Source organism: Hyla sarda, chromosome 5 (assembly GCF_029499605.1).
Source record: "Hyla sarda isolate aHylSar1 chromosome 5, aHylSar1.hap1, whole genome shotgun sequence".
Lineage (NCBI taxonomy): Eukaryota > Metazoa > Chordata > Amphibia > Anura > Hylidae > Hyla > Hyla sarda.
The window spans coordinates 25,589,108-25,615,609 of NC_079193.1; the positions used below are offsets into that span (position 1 = coordinate 25,589,108).

At 42.1% G+C, this 26,502-nt stretch overlaps 1 protein-coding gene across 4 annotated transcripts in view; it reads right to left on the reverse strand.

Annotated features, from left to right (window-relative positions):
- The window catches only part of AKAP9 (A-kinase anchoring protein 9), a 330,692-nt gene that overhangs the window by 152,944 nt on the left and 151,246 nt on the right, over positions 1-26,502 (reverse strand). For all 4 annotated transcript variants that reach the window (XM_056519035.1, XM_056519033.1, XM_056519032.1 and 1 more), the window contains 5 exons: positions 21,201-21,524; positions 14,897-15,121; positions 10,672-10,818; positions 10,203-10,297; positions 995-1,203 (listed from right to left, as the gene is read on the reverse strand). In XM_056519035.1, the coding sequence (XP_056375010.1) occupies positions 995-1,203; positions 10,203-10,297; positions 10,672-10,818; positions 14,897-15,121; positions 21,201-21,524 (1,000 nt within the window). The remainder of the gene's footprint in view (positions 1-994; positions 1,204-10,202; positions 10,298-10,671; positions 10,819-14,896; positions 15,122-21,200; positions 21,525-26,502) is intronic.

The window sequence follows — 26,502 nt, forward strand, 5'->3', positions numbered from 1 at the left end:
GTGCTCTGTATTGATCACGTGATGATTAGTGATAGCTGATACCAGCCGCGACCTGCCGTGCATGACGCGAGCACCGGTCCAGTGATCGCAGTCATGGCGACGTGTAAATGTACGTCATGGTGCGTTAAGTACCACGGCACCATGACGTACATTTACATCCATAGTCGTTAAGGGGTTAAAGAATTTATTTGCAAATAATGGTGGAAAATAAGTATTTGGTCACCTACAAACAAGCAAGATTTCTGTCTCTCACAGACCTGTAACTTCTTCTTTAAGAGAGTCTCCTCCGTCCTCCACTCATTACCTGTATTTATGGTTCCTGTTTGAACTTGTTATCAGTATAAAAGACACCTGTCCACAACCTCAAACAGTCACACTCCAAACTCCACTATGGCCAAGACTAAAGAGCTGTCGAAGGACACCAGAAACAAAATTGTAGACCTGCACCAGGCTGGGAAGACTGAATCTGCAATAGGCAAGCAGCTTGGTATGAAGAAATCAACTGTGGGAGCAATTATTAGAGAATCGAAGACATGGCTGGGTTAGGGGTTTGGGGGCGGTATCAACAGTTAGTCCTCAACCAATCAAAACTTCTGACATGTCTCGGTGACAAGTACAAAGTTTTTTAAATGACATGTACACTTTGAAGCTCTGTCTTGGACTTGTTGGCTGCTGTTTGCTGATTTTGCAGAGGGTCAGCCTGCGGTCTGTGCTCCAGGATTAGACTACATTCACACTTTCCACCAATTCAGAGTTGCTGACTATCTTCACATCAGTATCCTGACCATGGTATACTTTTGAAGCGCCATCTATATGTCAATTATAGAATTTTGCAGGAGGCAGCACTTCCAATTGGGGAGGGGGCAAATTTTTATGAGAGATCTACAAATGTGCCTGGACGTAGGCATAGAATAGGTTATTGGTTATGTTATTTTTATTAATATCTTTATTTAGGACCCCAATTAATATAGCAGTGCTATGTGGTGCCCCTTACCAGTCACAGTGATAGCGGCAGGAGACACAGCTTCCAGGTGTTCAGTTTCAGCGCTCCAGGCGTGCACTTTGGAAGTAGACTGACGGCGCCCAGATTTGTCCAGCAGGCCCATGACATGCCGCCCTATAGTCTCCTCTACCGCGCCTGTTGTCTTCACAACCTCCAGAAGAATCTTCAGCAGGTGCTTATTGGTTCTCTTAAGGTTTTTCCTAGAAAGGAAATAAAGAAAAGGTAAGTGGCTGAACGTTAATATCACACTATGCCTCTAGAGTCCAGTTTTCCTAACCTGTATCTCCCCAGCTGGTGCAAAACAAATACTCCCATCATGCTGGGAGTTGTCATTTTGAACGAGCTGGAGAGCCACAGGTTGGGAAACACTGCTTAAAGGGGTACTCCACTGGAAAAGTTTTTTTTTTTTAAATCCATTGGTGCCAGAAAGTTAAACAGATTTGTAAATTACAATTCTATTCTTCCAGTACATATTAGCTGCTGTATGCTCCACAGGAAGTTCTTTTCTTTTTGAATTTGCTTTCCATCTGTCCACAGTGCTCTCTGCTTTTTTTTCCATTTTAGGAACTGTCCAGAGTAGGATAGGTTTTCTATGGGAATTTACTCCTATTCTGGACAGTTCCTAAAATGGACAAAGGAAATTCAAAAAGAAAAGAACTTCCTGTGGAGCATATAGCAGCTGATAAGTACTGGAAGCTTTAAGATTTTTTAATAGAAGTCATTTACAAATCTGTTTAACTTTCTGGCACCAGTTGATTTAAGAAAAAAAAATGTTTTCCAGTGAAGTACCCCTTTAAGACTAAAGAAATGCAGGGGATTTGGTGCTCATATTGGAAAAGGCTTTTATTACAAAGTGTACTTCCGCACCTAACATAGCACAGGGAATAAGTGTTTGATCGCAGGGTCCAAACTTTACACCCAACCCCCCCTCCAAACTGGGGTACCGAATCTTCCATGTGTATTGGGCAATGGGGTTGGCACACTCTCCATGGTGGATATACACTAGTACAGTGTTTATGTAGCTCCAATGCTACCATAGAGAATCCATGGACCCCTCTCTTAAAACAGCAGGGAGATTTGGACCCCCATTCTGGAATATGCAGAGAGTACCAGACGTTGGTCCCCCACCCCCACAATCACAATCGGACTAAGTTGCAGTACCAAGTTAAAAGGGGTACTCCCGTGGAAAACTTTTTTTCTTAAATTAACTGATGCCAGAAAGTTGAACAGATTTGTAAATTACTTCTATTAAAAAATCTTAATCCTTCCAGTACTTATTAGCTGCTGAATACTACAGGGGAAATGGTTTTCTTTTTGGGACAATGGCATCCAAACAAGGCTGTCCTGGGTTTTTATAACCTCCTATTTGTGATGTCTCAAGTTCCTTTGCCCAATCTTCATCATTGAAATCATTCACTTCACTGGTCAGATTGTGATTGACAGCATAAATGTCCGCACTCTGTCATTTGCACCTATCCGTTGCTCCCATAATGCATTTCAATATGTGATGCAGTAGACTGAAACTCCATCGGTCCAAATGAACCTACTTACAATCAGTCCTGCACGCTATTGGAGCTGTGCTCCTGTGGTCCGTAAATAGCGTTAAAATAAAAATCCACAATAGCTAAATTTTTCCAGTTCATATACTAAAGTGATCACCTGGTAGAGGCATCTGATGTATCCCATAGATCACAAAAGGGGTTAAAGGGGTTATACAGGAAAAAAACTTTTTTATATATATCAACTGGCTCTGGAAAACAGATTTGTAAATTAGGTAGAATTTTTTTTTACAAAAGTAATTTGTAAATTACTTTTATTAAAAAAAATCATAATCCTTCCAGTACTTATGAGCTGCTGTAGTTGAGTTGTTCTTTTCTGTCCAAGTGCTCTCAGATGACACGTGTCTCGGGAACTGTCCAGAGTAGAAGCAAATCCCCATAGCAAACCGCTTCTACTCTAAGCAGTTCCTGAGACAAGCAGAGATGTCAGCAGAGAGCACTGTTTCCAGACATAAAAGAACAACACAACACCCCTGAGGAAGTCACCTTGGTGTGACGGAACGTGTGGGGTCCGGTGGTCCTGTCCTGCACTTTTATACCTGGCTGCTCCTCTGTCTGCGGTTTGCTACCTCATCATCTATATTCATATGTATTTATATTTTGTACACTTACCTTGCATTCCTATATCTCTAGGCTAATTTATTATACCTTATTATGGTTCTGAGTGTACCTTAAGTAATTTATGTTTACCGCATTGTGCACTTTGTAGAAGCAGTATTGTTGTTTTCTTGACTATTCTTGCAGGACGGGACTTGGGTGAGGGGGTTCATGGCCCCTCCCCGTGTTGTACTGTGTCCCTCTTATGGGTCTTTTAAATGTTTTTAGATGTCTTTGTCTACATTAGAGTGTGATGTAATTAAATGTAACCTTTTGTACAATAAAGAGTATTGATTGTTAAATACCTTGGGTGTGCACTGTTATACAGTGTTTCTTTTTCTTTTCTTGCTTTGTGACATGTTTTGTCACTGTAGGTAGCACCCCGGTTTAGTTATTGTAATTTTGTACGGTTGAGCCCCCCCCCCCCCTCTATTTTCTCACTTTAGAAAAGAACAACTTAACCTCAGCAGCTGATAATTATTGGAAGGATTAAGATTTTTTAATAGAAGTAATTTACAAATCTGTAACTTTCTGGAGCAAGTTGAGATATATATATATATATATATATATATATATATATATATATATATATATATATATATATATATATATACTTTTTCCTGGAATACCCCTTTAATAAGGTACCTGTAGACCAGTGGTCTCAAACTGTGGCCCTCCAGATGTTGCAAAACTTCCACTCCCAGCATGCCCGGACAGCCAACGGCTGTCCGGGCATGCTGGGAGTTGAAGTTTTGCAACATCTGGAGGGCCGCAGTTTGAGACCACTGCCGTAGACCTTCTCATATAGTAGATACACAAAGCTTTGTTTGGGGTTGTGAGCCTGGAAAGCACAACAGGTCCTGGGCCTCGCAGAAAGACAACGTGGCCGATGATTGATGTGACATTTACCCGTACGGTCACATGAAAAGCCTCTGAGTCTGCAGCCAGAGATAAACCTGTCTTAATAAGCAGATTCACATATCCTATGTATAAAATCTACTGAATAAACAGCGCCATTACTTAGAGGAATAAAGAAACTTTTACGGGAGAACAGAGGCAGCCGCGTGCTGTGCACCACGATATTCCTGTCTGTGGAACCACTAGACACTACGTCTACATTCTTTTATTGCTTAAATGCATTTAAAATAACAAAAAAAAACAATATATATATATATATATATATATATATATATATATATTTACCGTATATATATATATATTTTTTTTTTTACTCGTTTTGTGTATGCAGCTCCTATGTAGCCATCTGTATCTCCATGGTAACAGACTACATACAAGTTCAACGTAGTCTGATCCCGCAGTCGTACTTCCTTTCACCCATTTTCCTTTCCGTATTTTTGGTGAATTAAAATACTGTAAAATCTTGCAACATTTTCTCATTGCAGTTTGCAACAAACGTCTGCAAACTGCGCGAGAAATACGTTTTATTTTCTGATCTGTCTGAGCTTGGTGTTTCAGCCGCTCCGGGGTAAAAGCTGTTCCCAAAACCATATGTATAAAACATAATAAAACATTTTAATTTATTTTTTAAGAAGTAAACTTGAGGTGAATTAATGTAAATTAAGGGTTAAACTGAAGTGGTGCGTGTTTGTGTGCGCTTCTTCATGGAAGGATGCTAGGAGCCTACACAATCTTATCTGGTCAAGACAAAACAGGTTCAGCTGGGTGTTCTGCACCAACACTGCACTACACTAAACCTGTACCTCAAACAAATAGGAGATAACATCACTCACAGAAAGGTTTCACTTTTTTCCACCTTTCTTCAGCATTTCTGTCCCTAACCCAAATCTAATTGTACTAAAAAACTGCAATTTGTGACATCACTGTGTGTATTATCCCTGTACTGTGACATCACTGTGTATTATCCCTGTACTGTGACATCACTGTGTATTATCCCTGTACTGTGACATCACTGTGTATTATCCCTGTACTGTGACAGCACTGTGTGTATTATCCCTGTACTGTGACATCACTGTGTATTATCCCTGTACTGTGACATCACTGTGTATTATCCCTGTACTGTGACATCACTGTGTATTATCCCTGTACTGTGACAGCACTGTGTGTATTATCCCTGTACTGTGACAGCACTGTGTATTATCCCTGTACTGTGACATCACTGTGTGTATTATCCCTGTACTGTGACATCACTGTGTGTATTATCCCTGTACTGTGACATCACTGTGTGTATTATCCCTGTCCTGTGACATCACTGTGTGTATTATCCCTGTCCTGTGACATCACTGTGTGTATTATCCCTGTCCTGTGACATCACTGTGTGTATTATCCCTGTACTGTGACATCACTGTGTGTATTATCCCTGTACTGTGACATCACTGTGTGTATTATCCCTGTACTGTGACATCACTGTGTGTATTATCCCTGTACTGTGACATCACTGTGTGTATTATCCCTGTACTGTGACATCACTGTGTGTATTATCCCTGTACTGTGACATCACTGTGTGTATTATCCCTGTACTGTGACATCACTGTGTGTATTATCCCTGTACTGTGACATCACTGTGTGTATTATCCCTGTACTATGACATCACTGTGTGTATTATCCCTGTACTGTGACATCACTATGTATTATCCCTGTACTGTGACATCACTGTGTGTATTATCCCTGTACTGTGACATCACTGTGTATTATCCCTGTACTGTGACATCACTGTGTATTATCCCTGTACTGTGACATCACTGTGTGTATTATCCCTGTACTGTGACATCACTGTGTATTATCCCTGTACTGTGACATCACTGTGTATTATCCCTGTACTGTGACATCACTGTGTATATTATCCCTGTACTGTGACATCACTGTGTATTATCCCTGTACTGTGACATCACTGTGTATTATCCCTGTACTGTGACATCACTGTGTATTATCCCTGTACTGTGACATCACTGTGTATTATCCCTGTACTGTGACATCACTGTGTATTATCCCTGTACTGTGACATCACTGTGTGTATTATCCCTGTACTGTGACATCACTGTATTATCCCTGTACTGTGACATCACTGTGTATTATCCCTGTACTGTGACATCACTGTGTGTATTATCTCTGTACTGTGACATCACTGTGTGTATTATCCCTGTACTGTGACATCACTGTGTGTATTATCCCTGTACTGTGACATCACTGTGTGTATTATCCCTGTACTGTGACATCACTGTGTGTATTATCCCTGTACTGTGACATCACTGTGTGTATTATCCCTGTGCTGTGACATCACTGTGTGTATTATCCCTGTGCTGTGACATCACTGTGTATTATCCCTGTACTGTGACATCACTGTGTATTATCCCTGTACTGTGACATCACTGTGTATTATCCCTGTACTGTGACATCACTGTGTGTATTATCCCTGTGCTGTGACATCACTGTGTGTATTATCCCTGTGCTGTGACATCACTGTGTGTATTATCCCTGTGCTGTGACATCACTGTGTGTATTATCCCTGTACTGTGACATCACTGTGTATTATCTCTGTACTGTGACATCACTGTGTATATTATCCCTGTACTGTGACATCACTGTGTATATTATCCCTGTACTGTGACATCACTGTGTATTATCCCTGTACTGTGACATCACTGTGTATTATCCATGTACTGTGACAGCACTGTGTGTATTATCCCTGTACTGTGACATCACTGTGTATATTATCCCTGTACTGTGACATCACTGTGTGTATTATCCCTGTACTGTGACATCACTGTGTGTATTATCCCTGTACTGTGACATCACTGTGTGTATTATCCCTGTACTGTGACATCACTGTGTGTATTATCCCTGTACTGTGACATCACTGTGTATATTATCCCTGTACTGTGACATCACTGTGTATATTATCCCTGTACTGTGACATCACTGTGTATATTATGCCTGTACTGTGACATCACTGTGTGTATTATCCCTGTACTGTGACATCACTGTGTATTATCCATGTACTGTGACAGCACTGTGTGTATTATCCCTGTACTGTGACATCACTGTGTATATTATCCCTGTACTGTGACATCACTGTGTGTATTATCCCTGTACTGTGACATCACTGTGTGTATTATCCCTGTACTGTGACATCACTGTGTATTATCCCTGTACTGTGACATCACTGTGTATATTATCCCTGTACTGTGACATCACTGTGTATATTATCCCTGTACTGTGACATCACTGTGTATATTATCCCTGTACTGTGACATCACTGTGTGTATTATCCCTGTACTGTGACATCACTGTGTAGTATCCCTGTACTGTGACATCACTGTGTGTATTATCCCTGTACTGTGACATCACTGTGTGTATTATCCCTGTACTGTGACATCACTGTGTGTATTATCCCTGTACTGTGACATCACTGTGTATTATCCCTGTGCTGTGACATCACTGTGTGTATTATCCCTGTACTGTGACATCACTGTGTATTATCCCTGTACTGTGACATCACTGTGTATTATCCATATACTGTGACAGCACTGTGTGTATTATCCCTGTACTGTGACATCACTGTGTATTACCCCTGTACTGTGACATCACTGTAATTATCCCTGTACTGTGACATCACTGTGTGTATTATCCCTGTACTGTGACATCACTGTGTGTATTATCCCTGTACTGTGACATCACTGTATATTATCCCTGTACTGTGACATCACTGTATATTATCCCTGTACTGTGACATCACTGTGTATTATCCCTGTACTGTGACATCACTGTGCATTATCCCTGTACTGTGATATCACTGTGTATTATCCCTGTACTGTGACATCACTGTGTGTATTATCCCTGTACTGTGACATCACTGTGTATTATCCCTGTACTGTGACCTCACTGTGTATTATCCCTGTACTGTGACATCACTGTATATTATCCCTGTACTGTGACATCACTGTGTATTATCCCTGTACTGTGACATCACTGTGCATTATCCCTGTACTGTGATATCACTGTGTATTATCCCTGTACTGTGACATCACTGTGTGTATTATCCCTGTACTTTGACATCACTGTGTATTATCCCTGTACTGTGACATCACTGTGTATTATCCCTGTACTGTGACATCACTGAGTATTATCCCTGTACTGTGACATCACTGTGTGCATTATCTCTGTACTGTGACATCACTGTGTATATTATCCCTGTACTGTGACATCACTGTGTATATTATCCCTGTACTGTGAAATCACTGTGTGTATTATCCTTGTACTGTGACATCACTGTGTATTATTCCTGTACTGTGACATCACTGTGTGTATTATCCTTGTACTAAACCAGTGTTTCCCAAACTATGTGCCTCCAGCTGTTGCAAAAATACAACTCCCATAATGCCCGGACAGCCAACAGCTGTCCGGGCATGCTGGGAGTTGTAGTTTTGTAAGAGCTGGAGGCCCCCTGGTTGAGAAACACTGTACTAAACCAAATATATATCTTTATTTCTACATAAATAAAACATATCTGAGGTGAGTGAGGTGAATTGTTGTAGTCAGACTAGAAATGTCCTTTAACATATTTGCACAACAATGCGTCATGTATCAGGGCTGTGCTACAATGACAGGTAGTAATTCGGCCCATAAAGGTTATGACACCTAATACAGAAATGCTGGCATAATGCTCATAGTTGCAGTTGGACTTTGATATAATATTTATGCAAATTGTTTTAAAAATGCAACAGCCAAGGTTTAACCGGAACAGGTTTATAAATTACATTTTGGGGGAGGAGGGACAAACTCAGCTCTGCTGTGGCGTTAAAGGGGTACTCCGGTGGAAAACTTTATTTTTTCCATCAACTGGTGCCAGAAAGTTAAACAGATTTGTACATTACTTAAAATTAAAAAATCTTAATCCTTCCAGTTCTTATTAGCTGCTGAATACTAGAGAGGAAATTATTTTCTTTTTGGAACACAGAGCTCTCTGCTGACATCACGAGCACAGTGCTCTCTGGACAGTTCCTAAAATGGACAGAGATGTCAGCAGAGAGCACTGTGCTCGTGATGTCAGCAGAGAGCTCTGTGTTCCAAAAAGAAAATAATTTCCTCTGTAGTATACAGCAGCTAATAAGTACTGGAAGGATTAAGATTTTTTAATATTAGTAATTTACAAATCTGTTTAACTTTCTGGCACCAGTTGATAAAAATAAATAAATAAATAAATAAATAAATAAAGGTTTTCCAGGGGAGTACCCCTTTAAGGTTAGGGGTAGGGGGAGAGAGTAACACTGTTTTATGTAGTTAAAGGGGTACTCTGCCACTAGACATCTGTCACGCCCCCTCCCATAAGCTTGCATTGAGGGGGCGGAGCGTGAAGTCACACGGGGCGGAGCCGTGACGTCACTATGCTCCGTCACCCGTAATCGCCAGTAATCAGACATGGAGCGAACACGCTCTGGGGACTGATTCTAACAGGGTGCGGCGTGGAAGATCACGGGGGTCCCCAGCAGCGGGACCCCTGCAATCTGACATCTTATCCTCTATCCTTTGGATAGGGGAGAAGATGTCTTAGCGCCGGAGTACCCCTTTAAACACAGCAGGGGAGATTTATCAAAACCTGTGTAAAGGAAAAGTTGCCCATAGCAACCAATCAGATCGCTGATAAAGCAACCAATCAGAACTTTCTGGCACTGGTTGATAAAAAAAAAAAAAAAAAAAGAAGTTTTCCACCGGAGTACCCCTTTAAGAGTCGTAACTTGTAGCTTTTGGGCCTGGATGCAAAATCTGCAACAAGACCCTATATCCACCATGTGCCATTTTTAATAATGGTTTCATATGGTGCACATGTGCCTTGGGGGCCCTGTTGTACCTGCTACATCTGCACCCTCTATAGCAGTAATGCTCAACCAGGGTGCCTCCAGCTGTTGCGAAACTACAACTCCTAGCATGCCCGGACAGCCTTCGGCTGTCCGGGCATGCTGGGAGTTGTAGTTTCGCACCAGCTGGAGGCACCCTGGTTGGGAAACACTGCCCTATAGTTATGCCCCTGTGTGCCATCATGAGGGGGATCAGTCACTCAACATTACCTGTCACCACCGGCATCATCTGCAGGGCTCTCCTCATCTCCTGCCTCGGACTCCCGGGGTTCCTCATTGCTCTCAGTCTGCGGGAGATCTTCATCCTGGGTTAATTTTTGCAAAGGCAAATAGGAGAAGAGAGACAAGAATCCTGTCATTCCGGAGTCGGCATCAAGAGCGGAACTTTACAGCCGCTCGTATAAACAATTCATAAAACGTTCATATTTATTTCCATGCAAAACAAAACCAAACCAAAACATAAAAGTCTTAAAGGAGCCGGCAAGGGAAGAACTATGTGTCACTATATGCAGTGACATTGCTGCAGACAACTCCTGACAACACTCCGGTAACCATAGACGGAGGCAGTCCCCACCCCCTGCTGCTATCGGAACACAAGAGCTATAACTTGATACTCAAAGGAAAAGTAAACAGTGTCCGAAGCCGATGGAGGGAGTCCAGGATCCGGACATGACCATACCTGCTGCGTCTGAGAGCTGCTATCCTGCAGGGGACGAGCCCGGGCCATGGCCGTCACTTCGGCGCACGTCAGCTTCATGGACTCCAGCTCCTCCAGTAGCATCTTCTCTCTGTCCGTGGCCTGGATTTCGGTCACCGCCGACGCGTTCTGAACAAATTACACTCATTTCACTTACTCGATTAATATTTTATGTTTCCCAAGTTATAAATATTCCCTTCTTACCCTTTTATTCATTGGGGCAAAAAAAAAAAAAATGACATTCAAGTAGAAAAATTTTATTTGAAAGAGACAAAAAATTCTCCGGTGGAAAACTTTTTTTTTTTTTTTTTTTTATGAACTGGTGCCAGAAAGTTAAACAGATTACTTCTTAAATTACTTCTATTAAAAAATCTTTACCCTTCCAGTACTTATTAGCAGCTGTATGCTAAAGAGGAAATTCTATTCTTTTTGATTTTTTTTTTTTAATCTTGTCCACAGTGCTCTCTGCTGACACCTGATGCCCGTATCAGGAACTGTCCGGAGCAGGAAAAAAATCCCCATAGCAAACCTATGCTGCTCTGGACAGTTCCTGACACGGACAGAGGTGTCAGCAGAGAGCACTGTGGACAAGACAAAAAAGAAATGAAAAAAGAATAGAATTTCCTCTGTAGCATACAGCTGCTAATAAGTACTGGAAGGGTAAAAATTTTTTAATAGAAGTAATTTAAGAAGTAATCTGTTTAACTTTCTGGCACCAGTTCATAAAAAAAAAAAAAGTTTTCCACCGGAAAGTCACTTTGGAGAGCAAAAGTGATGCTGGACTAGCGGATTTCCTAGGGGAGATTTATCAAAACCTGTACAGAGAAAAAGTTGAGCAGTTGCCCATAGCAACCAATCAAATCGCTTCTTTTATTTTGAAAAGGCCTCTGAGAAATGAAAGAAACAATCTGATTGGTTGCTATGGACAACTAGTCAACTTTTCCTTTACACAGGTTTTGATAAATCTCCCCCGTGTTTAACTACATAAAACAGTGTTACTCTCTCCCCTTACCCCTCAACCTTAAAGGGGTACTTCCCCTGGAAAACTTTTTTTTTTTTTTTTTTTTTTTTATCAACTGGTGCCAGAAAGTTAAACAGATTTGTAAATTACTTCTATTAAAAAATCTTAATCCTTCCAGTACTTTTTATGGGCTGTATACTACAGAGGAAATGCTTTTCTTTTTGGATTTCTCTTCTGTCACAACCACAGTGCTCTCTGCTGACCTCTGCTGTCCATTTTAGGAACTTTCCAGAGCAGCATATGTTTGCAATGGGGATTTTCTTCTGCTCTGGAAAGTTCCTAAAATGGACAGCAGAGGTCAGCAGAGAGCATTGTGGTCATGACAGAAGAGAAATCCAAAAAGAAAAGCATTTCCTCTGTAGTATACAGCCCCTAAAAAGTACTGGAAAGATTAAGATGTTTTAATAGAAGTTATTTACAAATCTGTTTAACTTTCTGGCACCAGTTGATAAGAAAAAAAAAAAAGTTTTCCATGGGAGTACCCCTTTAAATGGGCACTAAAAACCTTCTGACATGCTGTAGAACAGTGTTTCCAAAGCAGGATGCCTCCAGCTGTTGCAAAACATCCTGGTTAGGAGATACTGCTGTAGACAAATGTCAAAAGTTTTGACCGATCGGGGTCTGATTATTCAGACTAGAGATGAGCGAACTTACAGTAAATTCGATTTGTCACGAACTTCTCGGCTTGGCAGTTGATGACTTATCCTGCATAAATTAGTTCAGCTTTCAGGTGCTCCCGTGGGCTGGAAAAGGAGGATACAGTCCAAGGAGACTCTTTCCTAGGCCTGTATCCACCTTTTCAAGCCCACCGGAGCACCTGAAGGCTGAACTAATTTATGCAGGAAAAGTCAGCAACTGCCGAGCTGAGAAGTTCGTGACGAATCGAATTTACTGTAAGTTCGCTCATCTCTCATTCAGACCATGACCGGCTCTGTGCCACGGGACTGAGACAAAAGTACAATGTTCGTTTATAGCAGTGTTTCCCAACCAGGGTGCCTCCAGCTGTTGCAAAACTACAACTCTCAGCATGCCCGGACAGCCGAAGGCTGTCCGGGCATGCTGGGAGTTCTAGTTTTGCAACAGCTGGAGGCACCCTGGTTGGGAAACACAGGTTTATTGGATTGTCCTGTTGGCAGACACAGAGAGCAGAGAGAGAAGTGCTCAATCAGGTGCTTCTCTCCCCACTTGTTCTAGCAACAGTCGGGTCTGAACACTTTAAAACCCAAAACTTATCTATGAGTGGAATTTCCCACCTGGAGGGTAGGGGAGGTCAGTCTACAGGTTGTCAGGTTAAATCATAGAAAAGAGACCATTATACATTGTCCACTGGATGCAAACAAGACATGATCTGTAGGCTCTGTTCACATTCAGAGTTTCCATCAGTCTTTTTGATGCACTGTTTACAGCACTGGTGTTGTGGTCCAACATGCACGTGAACGACCATCATTAGATATAAAGGGGTACTCTTCATGTCTTATCAGTAGTATATGCCTTCCCTTTATGATCGGTGATGGTATGTATGGGACCCCCACTGATCACTAATTGCTGCAGCATTGATTTAGTGTCCTAAGTGCGAAGGGGCTTCCTGGCTGTGCAGGAAACTGTAGCCAACCCCATTCACTTCTAGAACAGGTCTGTGCTGATGTCCTCTGTGCTGCTGGGTGGTTGAACTGCGTCCTCACGACTGGTGGTGGTTTCAGAGGTCAGACCCTCACCGATCATACAGTGAAGGCGTGTCTTAGAGTGCATTCACACCACGTTTTTGCAATACAGTTCCCGTATACGTTATCAATGTGAAAACCGTACGGAACCGTATTGAAAACCGTATGCATTGACTCTCCATTGAAAACCATATGCCAAAAGACGCATCCGTTTTGCATCCTGTACGGTTTTGTCCGTTTTTTTCCCGTACCCAAAACCGTAGCCTACCACGGTTTTTGGTCTGGTTGAAAAACCGTATTAAACCGTATACGTTTATTTTTTTTAACATGGGAGTCAATGGAAACCGTACAGAACTGTATGTGCGTACGGTTCCATCCGGTTTTCACCATACGGTTTTTGACTTTGCACAGTTTTTTTTCTTGGAACTTCAATCAAACAAGTGAAACTTTATTAAAAATGGAGTGAAAAGTTAAAAACTTATACGTTTTTTCCGGACATCATTTTTCAAACCGTATCCGGTTTTTAACTGTATATGGGTTGAAATTTGTACACACGTTTTGATACAGTTTAGTCCGGTTTTGAGGAATCCGTTTTTCATCAAAAACCTGACACGGTAACTACCGTATTTATCGGCGTATAACACGCACTTTTTAGGCTAAAATTTTTTGCCTAAAGTCTGTGTGCGTGTTATACGCCGATACACCCCCAGGAAAGGCAGGAGGAGAGAGGCCGTCGCTGCCCGCTTCTCTCCCCCTGCCTTTCCTGGGGTCTAGAGCGCTGCTGCCGGCCCTTCTCTCCCCCTAGCTAGCCAGGGAGAGAGAAGGGGCAGCGGCACCCATTGCCGGCGCCGCTGCCCCGTTGCCTCCCCCCATCCCCGGTGGCATAATTACCTGAGTCCGGTCCGCGCTGCTCCGCTGCTCCAGGCCTCCGTCGTGCGTCCCGGGCGTCATTGCTATGCGCTGAACGGCGCGGCGCATGACGTCAGAGCGCCGCGCCGTGCATAGCAACGACGCTGGGGACACACGACGGAGGCCTGGAGCAGCGCAGACCGGACTCAGGTAATTATGCCACCGGGGATTGGGGGAGGCAACGGGGCAGCGGCGCCGGCAATGGGTGCCGCTGCCCCTTCTCTCCCCCTGGCTGTCGGCGCCGCTTCTCTCCCCCTGGCTATCGGCGCCGGCACCGATAGTCAGGGGGACAGAACGGGCAGCGGCGATAACCAGGGGGTGAGAAGGGCCGACAGCAGCGCTCTAGACCCCAGGAAAGGCAGGGGGAGAGAAGCGGGCAGCGACGGCCTCTCTCCCTCTGCCTTTCCTGGGGGTATATCGGGGTATACACGCGCACACACGCACCCTCATTTTTTCATGGATATTTGGGTAAAAAACTTTTTTTACCCAAATATCCGTGGTAAAATGAGGGTGCGTGTTATAGGCCGGTGCGTGGTATACCCCGATAAATACGGTATATTGCAAAAACGTGGTGTGAATGCAGCCTTAGGGATACCTAATGAGGCACACTTCTTACCTCTGCCAGCTGTGCCCGCAGCCTGTGCACCTCTAGGAGGAGCTGTTCCTGGTCGTACATCTGCCTCTCCAGCTGTGCCGTATGTGCCAGTCTCAGGGCCTCTGCCGCCTGCTGGTATTCCTGCTCCTGCCTTACCAGCTCCTGCCTCATGTCCTCCACCTTTTCCTCAAACATTTGCTTGTACTTGGCACTTTCGGCTCCCATGGCCACCATCTGGTTGTAGTCCTGAAAATAATAAAGATAAAAATGTAAAAAAATTTTACTAATTAATAGTTTTTTTTTTTATAAGCAAAAAGCTGTGTGTGTACATGGCAATTTATAGCTTTAAAGGGGTACTCCAGTGGAAAACTTTTATTTATTTTTTTTTTTTCAAATGAACTTTGTGCCAGAAAGTTAAACAGATTTTTTAATTACTTTTATTTAAAAATATTAATTCTTCCAGTACTTATCAGCTGCTATATGCGCCACAGGAAGTTCTTTTCCTTTTGAATTTCCTTTCTGTCTGACCACAATGCTCTCTGCTGGCACCTACAGTTGCAAAACTACATTTCCCAGCATTCCCGCACAGCCGAGAGAGGGAGAGAGATCTAAAGACAACTTCCCATTAGGGAGATATAGATGTCATGGACTCACCTTCTCTAAGCCAAAGTGCAGAACCCATCACAAACTAGGTCTATTGCTTGGTGCACCCCTTCATGACCAAGCGATTTATTTTTTATTTTTGGGTCACAATTTTTTGCTCCTCACATTCTAAGACCCATAACTTTTTTTTATTGTTCCACTGACAAAATTGTATCAGGGCTTCTTTTTTGTGGGACAATTTGTAATTTTAATTGGTGCACTTAAAATTTATCATATAATGTCTTACGGAGCCAGAAAAAATATGTATTTATTTATGGCAAAATTGGGAAAAAAAATTGAATTGTGCAAATTAGAGGAGCAATAATAACTTATCTGTATCTTATTATAATTCTAAGCATCCACCCCCATTATGAATAGTAGGGTGTGAGTGAGTGTTTATTAGTATTTTGATCAACCTCCCCCATGTACCATTGTGGCGTAACAGCATCATGGTGTGAACAGGTGCCTAACCTGCCCGTGTATCAGTAAGCACGGCCTCTTTTCTGTGATTTTGAGTATTTTTTGTCCCATTTTCTTTTTTTTTTTTTTTATGACATAATTTCCACAACACATTATCAGTAATTTTCCAAAGCCAGACATGCAGGGACCCACTGGTTTGCTGGGATATTGTATAAGGGCCGTCGTGATGTTAAAGGGAACATCTTCCTTGATGTATCTTCATGTGTATTATTAATTTTAACTTTCTACATAAACCAAGTAGAGTAATTATTTTATCTATAAATATAATAACCTGGAAGAACTATTGGGACTTACTTAACATTATCAACCTATTTAGGGTACATAGTATGTGGACTTTATCTATTACAACATATAGAATTTTCATTTTAGACTTTCCGGAACAATGATCTTTCCTATTGCAGATGACAGAAGGAGGAGGCCCTATGAGCAATATGTAACAGCAGGTGTAATGCATTGCCAGCTATAGAGAGTCCGGATGACACTCACAGTATATAACCTGCAGCCTGTGTACAGGAACATGGTGTGTATACAGGAAGAGAGGATAAAGGATAGATATGAGATAGATAGATAGATATGAGATAGATAGATAGATATGAGATAGATAGATAGATATGAGATAGATAGATATGAGATAGATAGATAGATAGATATGAGATAGATAGATAGATAGATAACAATTATCATATAAAGCAGCACCTCCTTGTATCCAGGTGATTGGGTGCAAGCCCTTGAACCTCGGTGCTCCGGTCCTCTTTAGATATAAATGGATGTAGGCAGCACACCAAAATGGGTGAAAAATAAGTGCTTTTATTCCAAGGAAGATTGACAACGTTTCAGCGATCTCTCACCGCTTGAAAATGGTGGTGAGAGATCGCTGAAACGTTGTCAATCTTCCTTGGAATAAAAGCACTTATTTTTCACCCATTTTGGTGTGCTGCCTACATCCATTTATAGATAGATAGATAGATATGAAATAGATAGATAGATAGATATGAGAGAGATAGATATAAGATAGATAGATAGACATGAGATAGATAGATATGAGATAGATAGATATGAGATAGATAGATATGAGATAGATAGATAGATATGAGATAGATAGATATGAGATAGATATGAGATAGATAGATAGATATGAGATAGTTAGATAGATATGAGATAGATAGATATGAGATAGATAGATAGATAGATAGATATGAGATAGATAGATATGAGGTAGATAGATATGAGATAGATAGATAATACATGAGATATATTAGATAAACATATATAATAGATATATTGAAAGATAGATCTGAGAGATTAGATAGATATAATAGAGAGACAGATATGAGATAGATATAATAGATAGACAGACAAGGGACCATAACTTCCCTTAAAGGGGTACTCCGCCCCTAGACATCTTATCCCCTATCCAAAGGATAGGGGATAAGATGTCAGATCGCCGGGGTCCCGCTGCTGGGGACCCCGGGGATCGCTGCTGCGGCACCCCGCTATCATTACTGCGCAGAGCGAGATCGCTCTACACGTAATGATGGGCAATACAGGGGCCGGAGCATCGTTACGTCACGGCTCCGCCCCTCGTTACATCACGGCCCGCCCCCATCAATACAAGTCTATGGGAAGGGGGCATGGCGGTCGTCACGCCCCCTGCCATAGACTTGCATTAAGGGGACGGGCCATGATGTCATGAGGGGCGGAGCCATGACGTCATGCTGCTCTGGCCCCTGTATCGCCCGTCATTACGCACAGAGCGAACTCGCTCTGTGCAGTAATGATGGCGGGGTGCCGCAGCGGCGATCCCCGGGGTCCCCAGCAGCGGGACCGCGGCGATCTGACATCTTATCCCCTATCCTTTGGATAGGGGATAAGATGCCAGGGGCGGAGTACCCCTTTAAGGCAGCCCCAGTTAAACAGCAAAACGGAAAGATAGATATGATAGATAGATAGATATGAGATAGATAGATAGATATGAGATGAGATAGATATGAGAGACAGATAGATAGATATGAGATAGATAGATAGATAGATATGAGATAGATAGATAGATATGAGATAGATAGATAGATATAAGATAGATAGATATGAGATAGATAGATAGATAGATATAAGATAGATATGACAAAGATAGATATGAGATAGATAGATATGAGATGAGATAGATAGATATGAGATGAGATAGATATGAGAGACAGATAGATAGATATGAGATAGATAGATAGATATGAGATAGATAGATAAATAGATAGATAGATAGATATGAGATAGATAGATAGATATAAGATAGATATGACAAAGATAGATATGAGATAGATAGATATGAGATAGATAGGAGATAGATAGATAGGAGATAGATACATATGAGATAGATAGATAGATATGAGATAGATAGATAGATATGAGATAGATAGATAAATATAAGATAGATATATAGATAGATATGAGATAGATAGATATATGGATAGATATGAGATAGATAGATATGAGATAGATAGATATAAATAAAGCAGATGTGTAGCACATAAAGTCTCCTAATATGGCCTTGTTACTTACAGCGTCTTCGCACACATGGATCGCTCTCCTCACTGCCGGACAGATCCTCTCAGACCGTTCCTCACTAGTCATACAAATATTTGACTTTCTTCAATCATCAAGACAATTTCCTACACAATTCTGTAGACTTTTTCCCAGCATCACGTGCTGTATTGCTGGTTATAGACCAGTTGGTGACTGGGAACGCCTAGTGCAGCAACTATTATTCCACTGTGCTGGGACGGAGGCGCATACCTTTATAGGTAAAATTATTTTTAATGGGGTTCTGATTTCCATATAGCCTTTTCTGTCAGATCATGGAGATGTGTTTCCCGCCTCTGAAAACCACCTTCCTTTCTAAATTGAAATCCTTGTAAAATGTTGTCTTTTTATGTGGAGCCCCTACTTAACATGGATCCAGTACACTATGCACAGTACACACAATTCTCATAGTTGGTCCCAGAGAGCAAAAACATGAGGGGATATATTAAGATAGGTGTTCTGCTGATGTTAAAGGGGAAATCCAGTGGTGCCAGAAAGTTAAACAGATTAGTAATTTACTTCTATTTAAAAATCTTAATCCTTCCAGTACTTATCAGCTGCTGTATGCTCCACAGGAAGTTCTTTTCTTTTTGAATTTCCTTTCTGTCTGACCACAGTGTTCTCTGCTGACACCTCTGTTCATGTCAGGAACTGCCCAGAGTACAAGCAAATTCCCATAGCAAACCTCTCCTGCTCTGGACAGTTCCTGACATGGACAGAGGTGTCAGCAGAGAGCACTGTGGTCAGACGGAAAATAACTAATCAACTTCCTGTGTAATATACAGCAGCTGATAAGTACTGGAAGGATTAAGATTTTGAGAAAGAAGTAATCTACAAATCTGTTTAACTTTCTGGCACCAGTTGATTTGGAGTACCCCTTTAATGACAACAGTGGCAATAAATGTATTAAGGGGTACACTCTCTTGAGCACATTATCTCCTATTTAGAGGACAGGGAATAATTCACTGATCGATTGGGGTTCAACCGCTGATCTTAAAAATGCTGTAAAATTATAGCCCTAAATAATAGGGGGGAAAACTTGCTCAATTTAGATTACCCCTTTAAATTTGTGGCATCAGTGACTGTCAATGCACTAGAAATTGTAATTAAAACCATCTACATGCTGGAATAGATTTAAAGCATAAATCTTGCCAATTTTTTGCATAAATTCTTGTAAATTTCTTGGGACAAGGATGACCACGCCCTCCTGCTAAACCCCACCCCCTTTTTTGGAAATTAGTGTGAACGTAGCAAAAACGAAAATAAAACTGAAACTTATGTACGCCTAAAACTGGCATCCAAGAATGAAGAGTTCCCCTTTGAATGTTAACCACCATGAAAAACATCTTTCGAAAAAACTTAGTGCCCTTGTCATTTAGAATAACTTTTGAACAGGGACATGGGAAAAGTTTTGATCGATCAGGGTCTTAGTGCTGAGACCACCACTGATCAGGATAATGAGCGAGGAGAAGCACGCGTTCGTGCATTTCAATCCCTGGCTAAGGGGTGGTCCAGAGAAGCAGGAGATCACTGTTAGCCTGGGAGTGAAGCGCTCTTTCTCCGCATCGTTCTTCTGATAGGACAGGGTCTAAGCACCAAGACACTGACCTAACAAAAATGTACACCTTTCTGTTACAGCAATGTTTCCCAACCAGGGTGCCTCCAGCTGTTGCAAAACTACAACTCCCAGCATGCCTGGACAGCCGAAGGCTGTCCAGGCATGCTGAGAGTTGTAGTTTTGCAACAGCTGGAGACACCCTGGTTGGGAAACATTGCTGTAACGTGTCCAGGCATGCTGAGAGTTGTACTTTTGCTGTAAGGGCTGTCCAGGCATGCTGAGAGTTGTATTTTTGCAACAGCTGGAGACACCCTGGTTGGGAAACATTGCTGTAACGTGTCCAGGCATGCTGAGAGTTGTAGTTTTGCTGTAACGGCTGTCCAGGCATGCTGAGAGTTGTATTTTTGCAACAGCTGGAGACACCCTGGTTGGGAAACATTGCTGTAACGTGTCAAAAAAGGTACAGTTTAGGAATATTAAAGGGGTACTCCGGTGGAATTTTTTTTTTATTATAAATCAACTGGTGCCAGAAAGTTAAACAAATTTGTAAATTACTTCTGTTTAAAAATTTTAATCCTTCCAGTACTTATCAGCTGCTGTATATACAAGAGGAAGTTCTTTTCTTTTTGAATTTCTTTTCTATCTGTCCACAGTGCTCTCTGCTGACACCTCTGTCCATGTCAAGAACTGTCCAAATCCCCATAGCAAACCTCTTCTGCTCTGGACAGTTCCTGACATGAACAGAGGTGTCAGCAGAGAGCACTGTGGTCAGACAGAAAGGAAATTCAAAAAGAAAAGAACTTCCTCTTGTATATACAGCAGCTGAGAAGTACTGGAAGGATTAAGATTTTTTAAATAGAAGTAATTTACAAATCTGCTTAACTTTCTTGCACCAGTTGATTAAAAAATAAAAATGTTTTCCACCGGAGTACCCCTTTAACAGTGAATTCTTGACTAGATTCTCCGTCAGTGATCCCCAGCCTGTCAGGACATGCTGGGAGTTGTAGTTTTGGTACAGCTGGAGAGCCACAGGTTGGGAAATATAGGAGAACTGATTTGTTTTCCTCTTACCTCTTCCTTCAGAACCACAGTCTTTTCTTTGGTATTCGGATCGGCTGGTTGGCTCCCATCATGATGTTCTGGGGTGATTTCTTTAGTTTGTTGTGTTGTATGTGACACTGTGGATTTAGCTATGTCCCTGACCTCTGTGACCAGAGATGCCTCCACTGACGTCACACCTTGGAGCTTCTCTCCATCCAGGTCGGCCTCCTCCGCAGGCATCTCACTCTGTTCCCCAGGAGATTCTCTTAGCTCTGATATCTCTTCATCCTTCAGTACCGCAAGTCGTGCCAGCTCCGTTTGCTGGGCAAATGCAATGGACATCTCAACAATAACCTGATGAAAAGAAAGAAAAAATAGAGAAATTGGTCTCTGTCAGTATAAAAATATATAAAGAATGACAAAGAACAGTATTTCCCAACCAGGTGCCTTCAGCTGTTGCAAAACTACAACACCAGGTATACTGGGAGTTGTAGGTTTGCAACAACTGGAGGTATCTTGGTGGGAAAACACTGATATAGAAGGTCAACGTGTAATGTCCAAACCCCAGTTCTGTTATACCATCTCACTAGAATGGTGTTAAAATATTTATGAAATTTCCACTTGAAAATGGCAGCCTGAGACTACTGAAACATTGTATTTTATACACTATGGAATAAAACACCATTCACTTGATTTACCGTTTGGATAGACAGAAAGATAGATAGATAGATATGCAAAAAGATAATATGCAAAAAAAATTGATAGAGAGAGAGAGAGATAGAGAGAGAGAAAGAGAGAGAGAGAAAGAAAGAGCGAGAGAGAGAGAGAGAGAGAGAGAGATAGATAGAGAGATAGATAGATAGAGATAGATAGATATGCAAAAAGATAATAAGCGGAAAAAAAATTATAGATATAGAGAGAGAGAGAGAGAGAGATAGAGAGAGATAGATAGAGAGGTAGATATATAGATAGATAGAGAAATAGAGATAGGTAGATATGAGATAGATAGATAGATAGAGAGAGAGATAGATAGATATGAGATAGATAGAGAGATAGAGATAGATAGATAGATATGAGAGATACATATGAGATAGATAGAGAGATAGATATAGATATGAGATAGGTATATAGATAGATAGATATGAGATAGATAGATAAAGAGAGAGATAGAGAGAGATATCATCAGCCTCAGTGTAAGACACTGCTAACATCTGAACTTTGGCTACAATATATAAGTGTTCGCACCAACGTTGCAGATTCCCTCATACTTGACTGCATAAAGAGCTACTTTTTCTGTCAATGTGAAGGACACCCCGGCCAAACCAGTGAGGTTCATTGCGTCACTGTTCTGGAACTGCATTGTTATAAATTAGTGTTTTCCAACCAGTGTGCCTCCAGCTGTTGCAAAAGCATGCTGGAAGTTGTAGTTTTGTAACAGCTGGAGGCACCATGGTTGGAAAACACAGATTTATAACAATGAAGTGCCAGAACAGTGACATCAATGGACCTCACTGGTTTGGTCGGAGTGTCCTTCACATTGACAGAAAAAGTAGCTCTGCATGCAGTGAAGTAGTGTTGCAACAGCTGGAGGCACACTGGTTAGGAAACAGCGATCTATGTTGGATGTCCACTTTAGGGTGTGACACCATGTGTAATGCACCAGTGCTGTGACTGTTTGCAGAGATTATTCACTGCTGTGAACTTGTTCCATTGGTTCATTTACTTTTCTCTTGTATTCTGGAGTTATGTTCCTGAAAAGCTTTGTACATGGAGTCACATGACTGGAGTTTTTGCATTTCATTTATGTGTAAAATCTAGTGGAAAGTGACACTAACCTGAGAAAACAGCGGCCTGCGGTGGAATGAGATTTTTCTTGGGTTACTCAGGTTGGGTTTCGATTTACTTTCATGACTCTTTTATAATGTAGGAAACTTTTTGCTCAAAATAAAAATTATCTCATGACAGTGTTAGGGTACGTTCACACTACGGAATTCCGCCCGGAAATTCCGCGGTGTGAACTTTAACATTTGCGTGAACGGGTCTCCGCGAGACCCGTTCACACTGCGGAATTTCAGCGGTGGACATTTCCGCCGCTGAAAGTGTTCCACGCAAAGAAAGAACATGTTCATTCTTTGTGCGGAATCCGCGAGCGGACCATAGCCATCTATGGTGACGGCTCAGTGCCCCGTGGCCCTAGCGCCAAAGTATTCGGCCAGGCGGAATCTCCACTCGCTGAATTCAGCGAGCGGAGATTCCGCAGTGTGAACGAGCCCTTTGGCTGCATTCACACCACGTTTTTGCAATACAGTTCCCGTCTCAGGTTTTTGATAAAAAAACGGATTCCTCAAAACCGGACTAAACTGTATCAAAACGTGTGTACAAATTTTTATCTGTATACGGTTTGAAAAATAATGTCCGGTTGCAAAAAAAAAAAAAAAAACTTATAAGTTTTTAACTTTTCCCTCCCTTATGAATAAAGTTTCACTTGTTTGATTGAAATTCCAAGAAAAAGAACTGTGCTAAGTCAAAAACCATATGGTGCAAACTGGATGGAACCGTACGCACATACAGTTCTGTACGATTCCCATTGACTCCCATGTTAAAAAAAATGTATACAGTTTAATACGGTTTTCTGTAAGGTTGCATACATTTTTTTTTTTTATGAAACCCTAGGTCGAAACCGTATAGCAAAATCGTGGTGTGAACCCACCCTTAGAAAAAGGAAAAGGGGTGCAGATAAAAGCGTATCTGAAAGTGTTCTAAATGGGCCTGAAAATGTATCCAAACTAATTCTTAGAATAGGCCATCAATATCAGATCAACGGTGGTCTCAATGTCAGCACCCCCACTGATCAGTTCATTAAAGGAGTACTCCGGAGGAAACCTTTTTTTTTTTTTTTTTTTCAAATCAACTGGTGCCAGAAAGTTAAACAGATTTGTAAATTACTTCTTTTAAAAAATCTTAATCCTTCCAGTACTTCTTAGCTGCTGAATACTACAGAGGAAATTCTTTTCTTTTTGGAACACAGTGCTCTCTGCTGACATCATGACCACAGTGCTCTCTGCTGACATCTCTGTCCATTTTAGGAACTGTCCAGAGCAGCATATGTTTTCTATGGGGATTTTCTCCTATTCTGGACAGTTCTTAAAATGGAAAGATATGTCAGCAGAGAGCACTCTGGTCATGATGTCAGCAGAGAGCTCTGTGTTTCAAAAAGAAAAGAATTTTCTCTGTAGTATTCAGCAGCTAATAAGTACAGGAAGCATTAAGATTTTTTAATAGAAGTAATTTACAAATCTGTTTAACTTTCTGGCAACAGTTGATTTAAAAAAAAAAAGTTTTCCACCGGAGTACCCCTTTAAAGAGGACTTGGCTCTTATTTAAATACACCATCCCCTTCACTGCTTTCCAGGAAACAGCTCCATACTTTTAGAAGTGGCTGTGCCTGGTATTACAGCTCAGAGCAGAGGACTGAGCTGCAATACCTGGCACAGGCACTCCAAAGAATAGGGGATAAGATGTCTGATCATGGAGGACCCTCGCGTTTTCCGGGCCGGCAGCAGCGGCGTCCGGAACATGGAAGCTTGGCGTTTCTGTGTTCGTAACGTCACGCCACGCCAACTACATTCATGTTTATGGGAGGGAGTTTGACAGCTAGTACGTAGCCGTCATGCCTCCTCCCATGGAAATGAATGGAGGGGGGGGGGGGGGGTGGCCGCTGTAGTCGCCAGTCATTCGGCATAGAGCGGAGTTTGCTCCGTGCACTGGATGACTGGAGTGCCTTAGCAAAGATCGTGGGGGTACTTACTGTACCCTCTAAAGGGGTACTACAGAGGGGGAAAAAAATTCAAATCAACTGGTGCGAGAAAGTTATACAGATTTGCAAATTACTTCTATATAAAAATCTTAAAGGGGTACTCTGCCCCTAGACATCTTATCTCCTATACAAAGGATAGGGGATATGATGTCTGATCGCGGGAGTCCCACCGCTGGGGACCCCTGCAAACTCTCCTGCAGCACCCCCTTTCATGAGCTGCATGGAGCAAAGATCGCTCACTGGCTGATGACCGATGATACAGGGGCCGGGGTATCAAGGCTCTGCCCCCTCGTGACATCACACCCCTCTCCCTCAATGCAAGCCTATGGGAGGGGGCGTGGCGACATTTAGATAGGGTATAAAATGTCTAGAGGCGAAGTACCCCTTTAATCCTTCCAGTACTTATCAGCTACTGTATGCTTCAGAGGAAGTTGTGTAGTTCTTTCATTTTCGGCATCCCTCTCCCAAGAGGCCGCTCCTGTGATGCCAGTTTGTGTAGGCCTGTTTTTGCACAATACACCACTACTTTACTGCCAGACGGGTGAGTGACATTCTTATATTACTATATGTTGGACTGCCTATGGACTTGCTTCTTTGGAATAGAGCAAAACAGTAGACAACTTCGAAAGATATTCTACGGAAAATTGCGCAAAAAAAATGCAATTGCGCAAAATTTGCAGGGACATTTAGAACATTTAAGTGGTGTAAAGCCAATGACAAATGCCCCCCCCATTGAGTAGGTGTCCATTGCTCATAAAGCAGTGTTTCCCAACAAGTGTGCCTCCAGTTGTTGTAAAGCTTCAATGCCCAGAATGCCCTGATGGGAGTTGTAGTTTTGCAACAGCTGGAGGCACACTGGTTGAGAAACTCTGATCTATACTTGGATTTGGAACGATGGATCATAAAGACGGATATAACTGGCGTCTTTAATGCAAAAAAAACAACTTGTACTAGTCACTAAAATTGCAAGTCATTTCTCATAATGGTCATGGTGACAAACACAGTGCGGCTCTGCTATACCAGAAAGAGACCTGATAGCTGAACCAGGAAACGTAATCCTTCCCAGGCAATAGCTGCTTCTCAGACAACGAAACCAGATCATGGTGGCAAATAATGGGAGGTAGAAAGTGCCCGGTTCTACCTGACTGGGCTGTGACCTTACATAATGGAGTCCATGAAGGACAGAGGAGCAGAAGGAAAGCAGAGTCAGGTGTAAGGGGATAGCTATATGCTTAGTCTATTATATAATCCATTATGGAGGACAACATTAACCCCTTAACGACCATGGATGTGTATACTCGTCCATGTGCCATTAAGGCCTATTAACCCTTTAGATCACCGCTGTAAAAGCTGACAGCGGCATCTAAAGGTGGTCCAGTGGTGTGGATCGCCCCCCCAATCCCCCCCCAGCGCGATCGCAGGGGGGCGATCCACTGCTGAGGTAGCCTGAGGGCTTACCTCTCCTGCGGCGGCGGCTCCGGCCCTCAGAATGATAAAGCCTGTCAGGACCAGGCT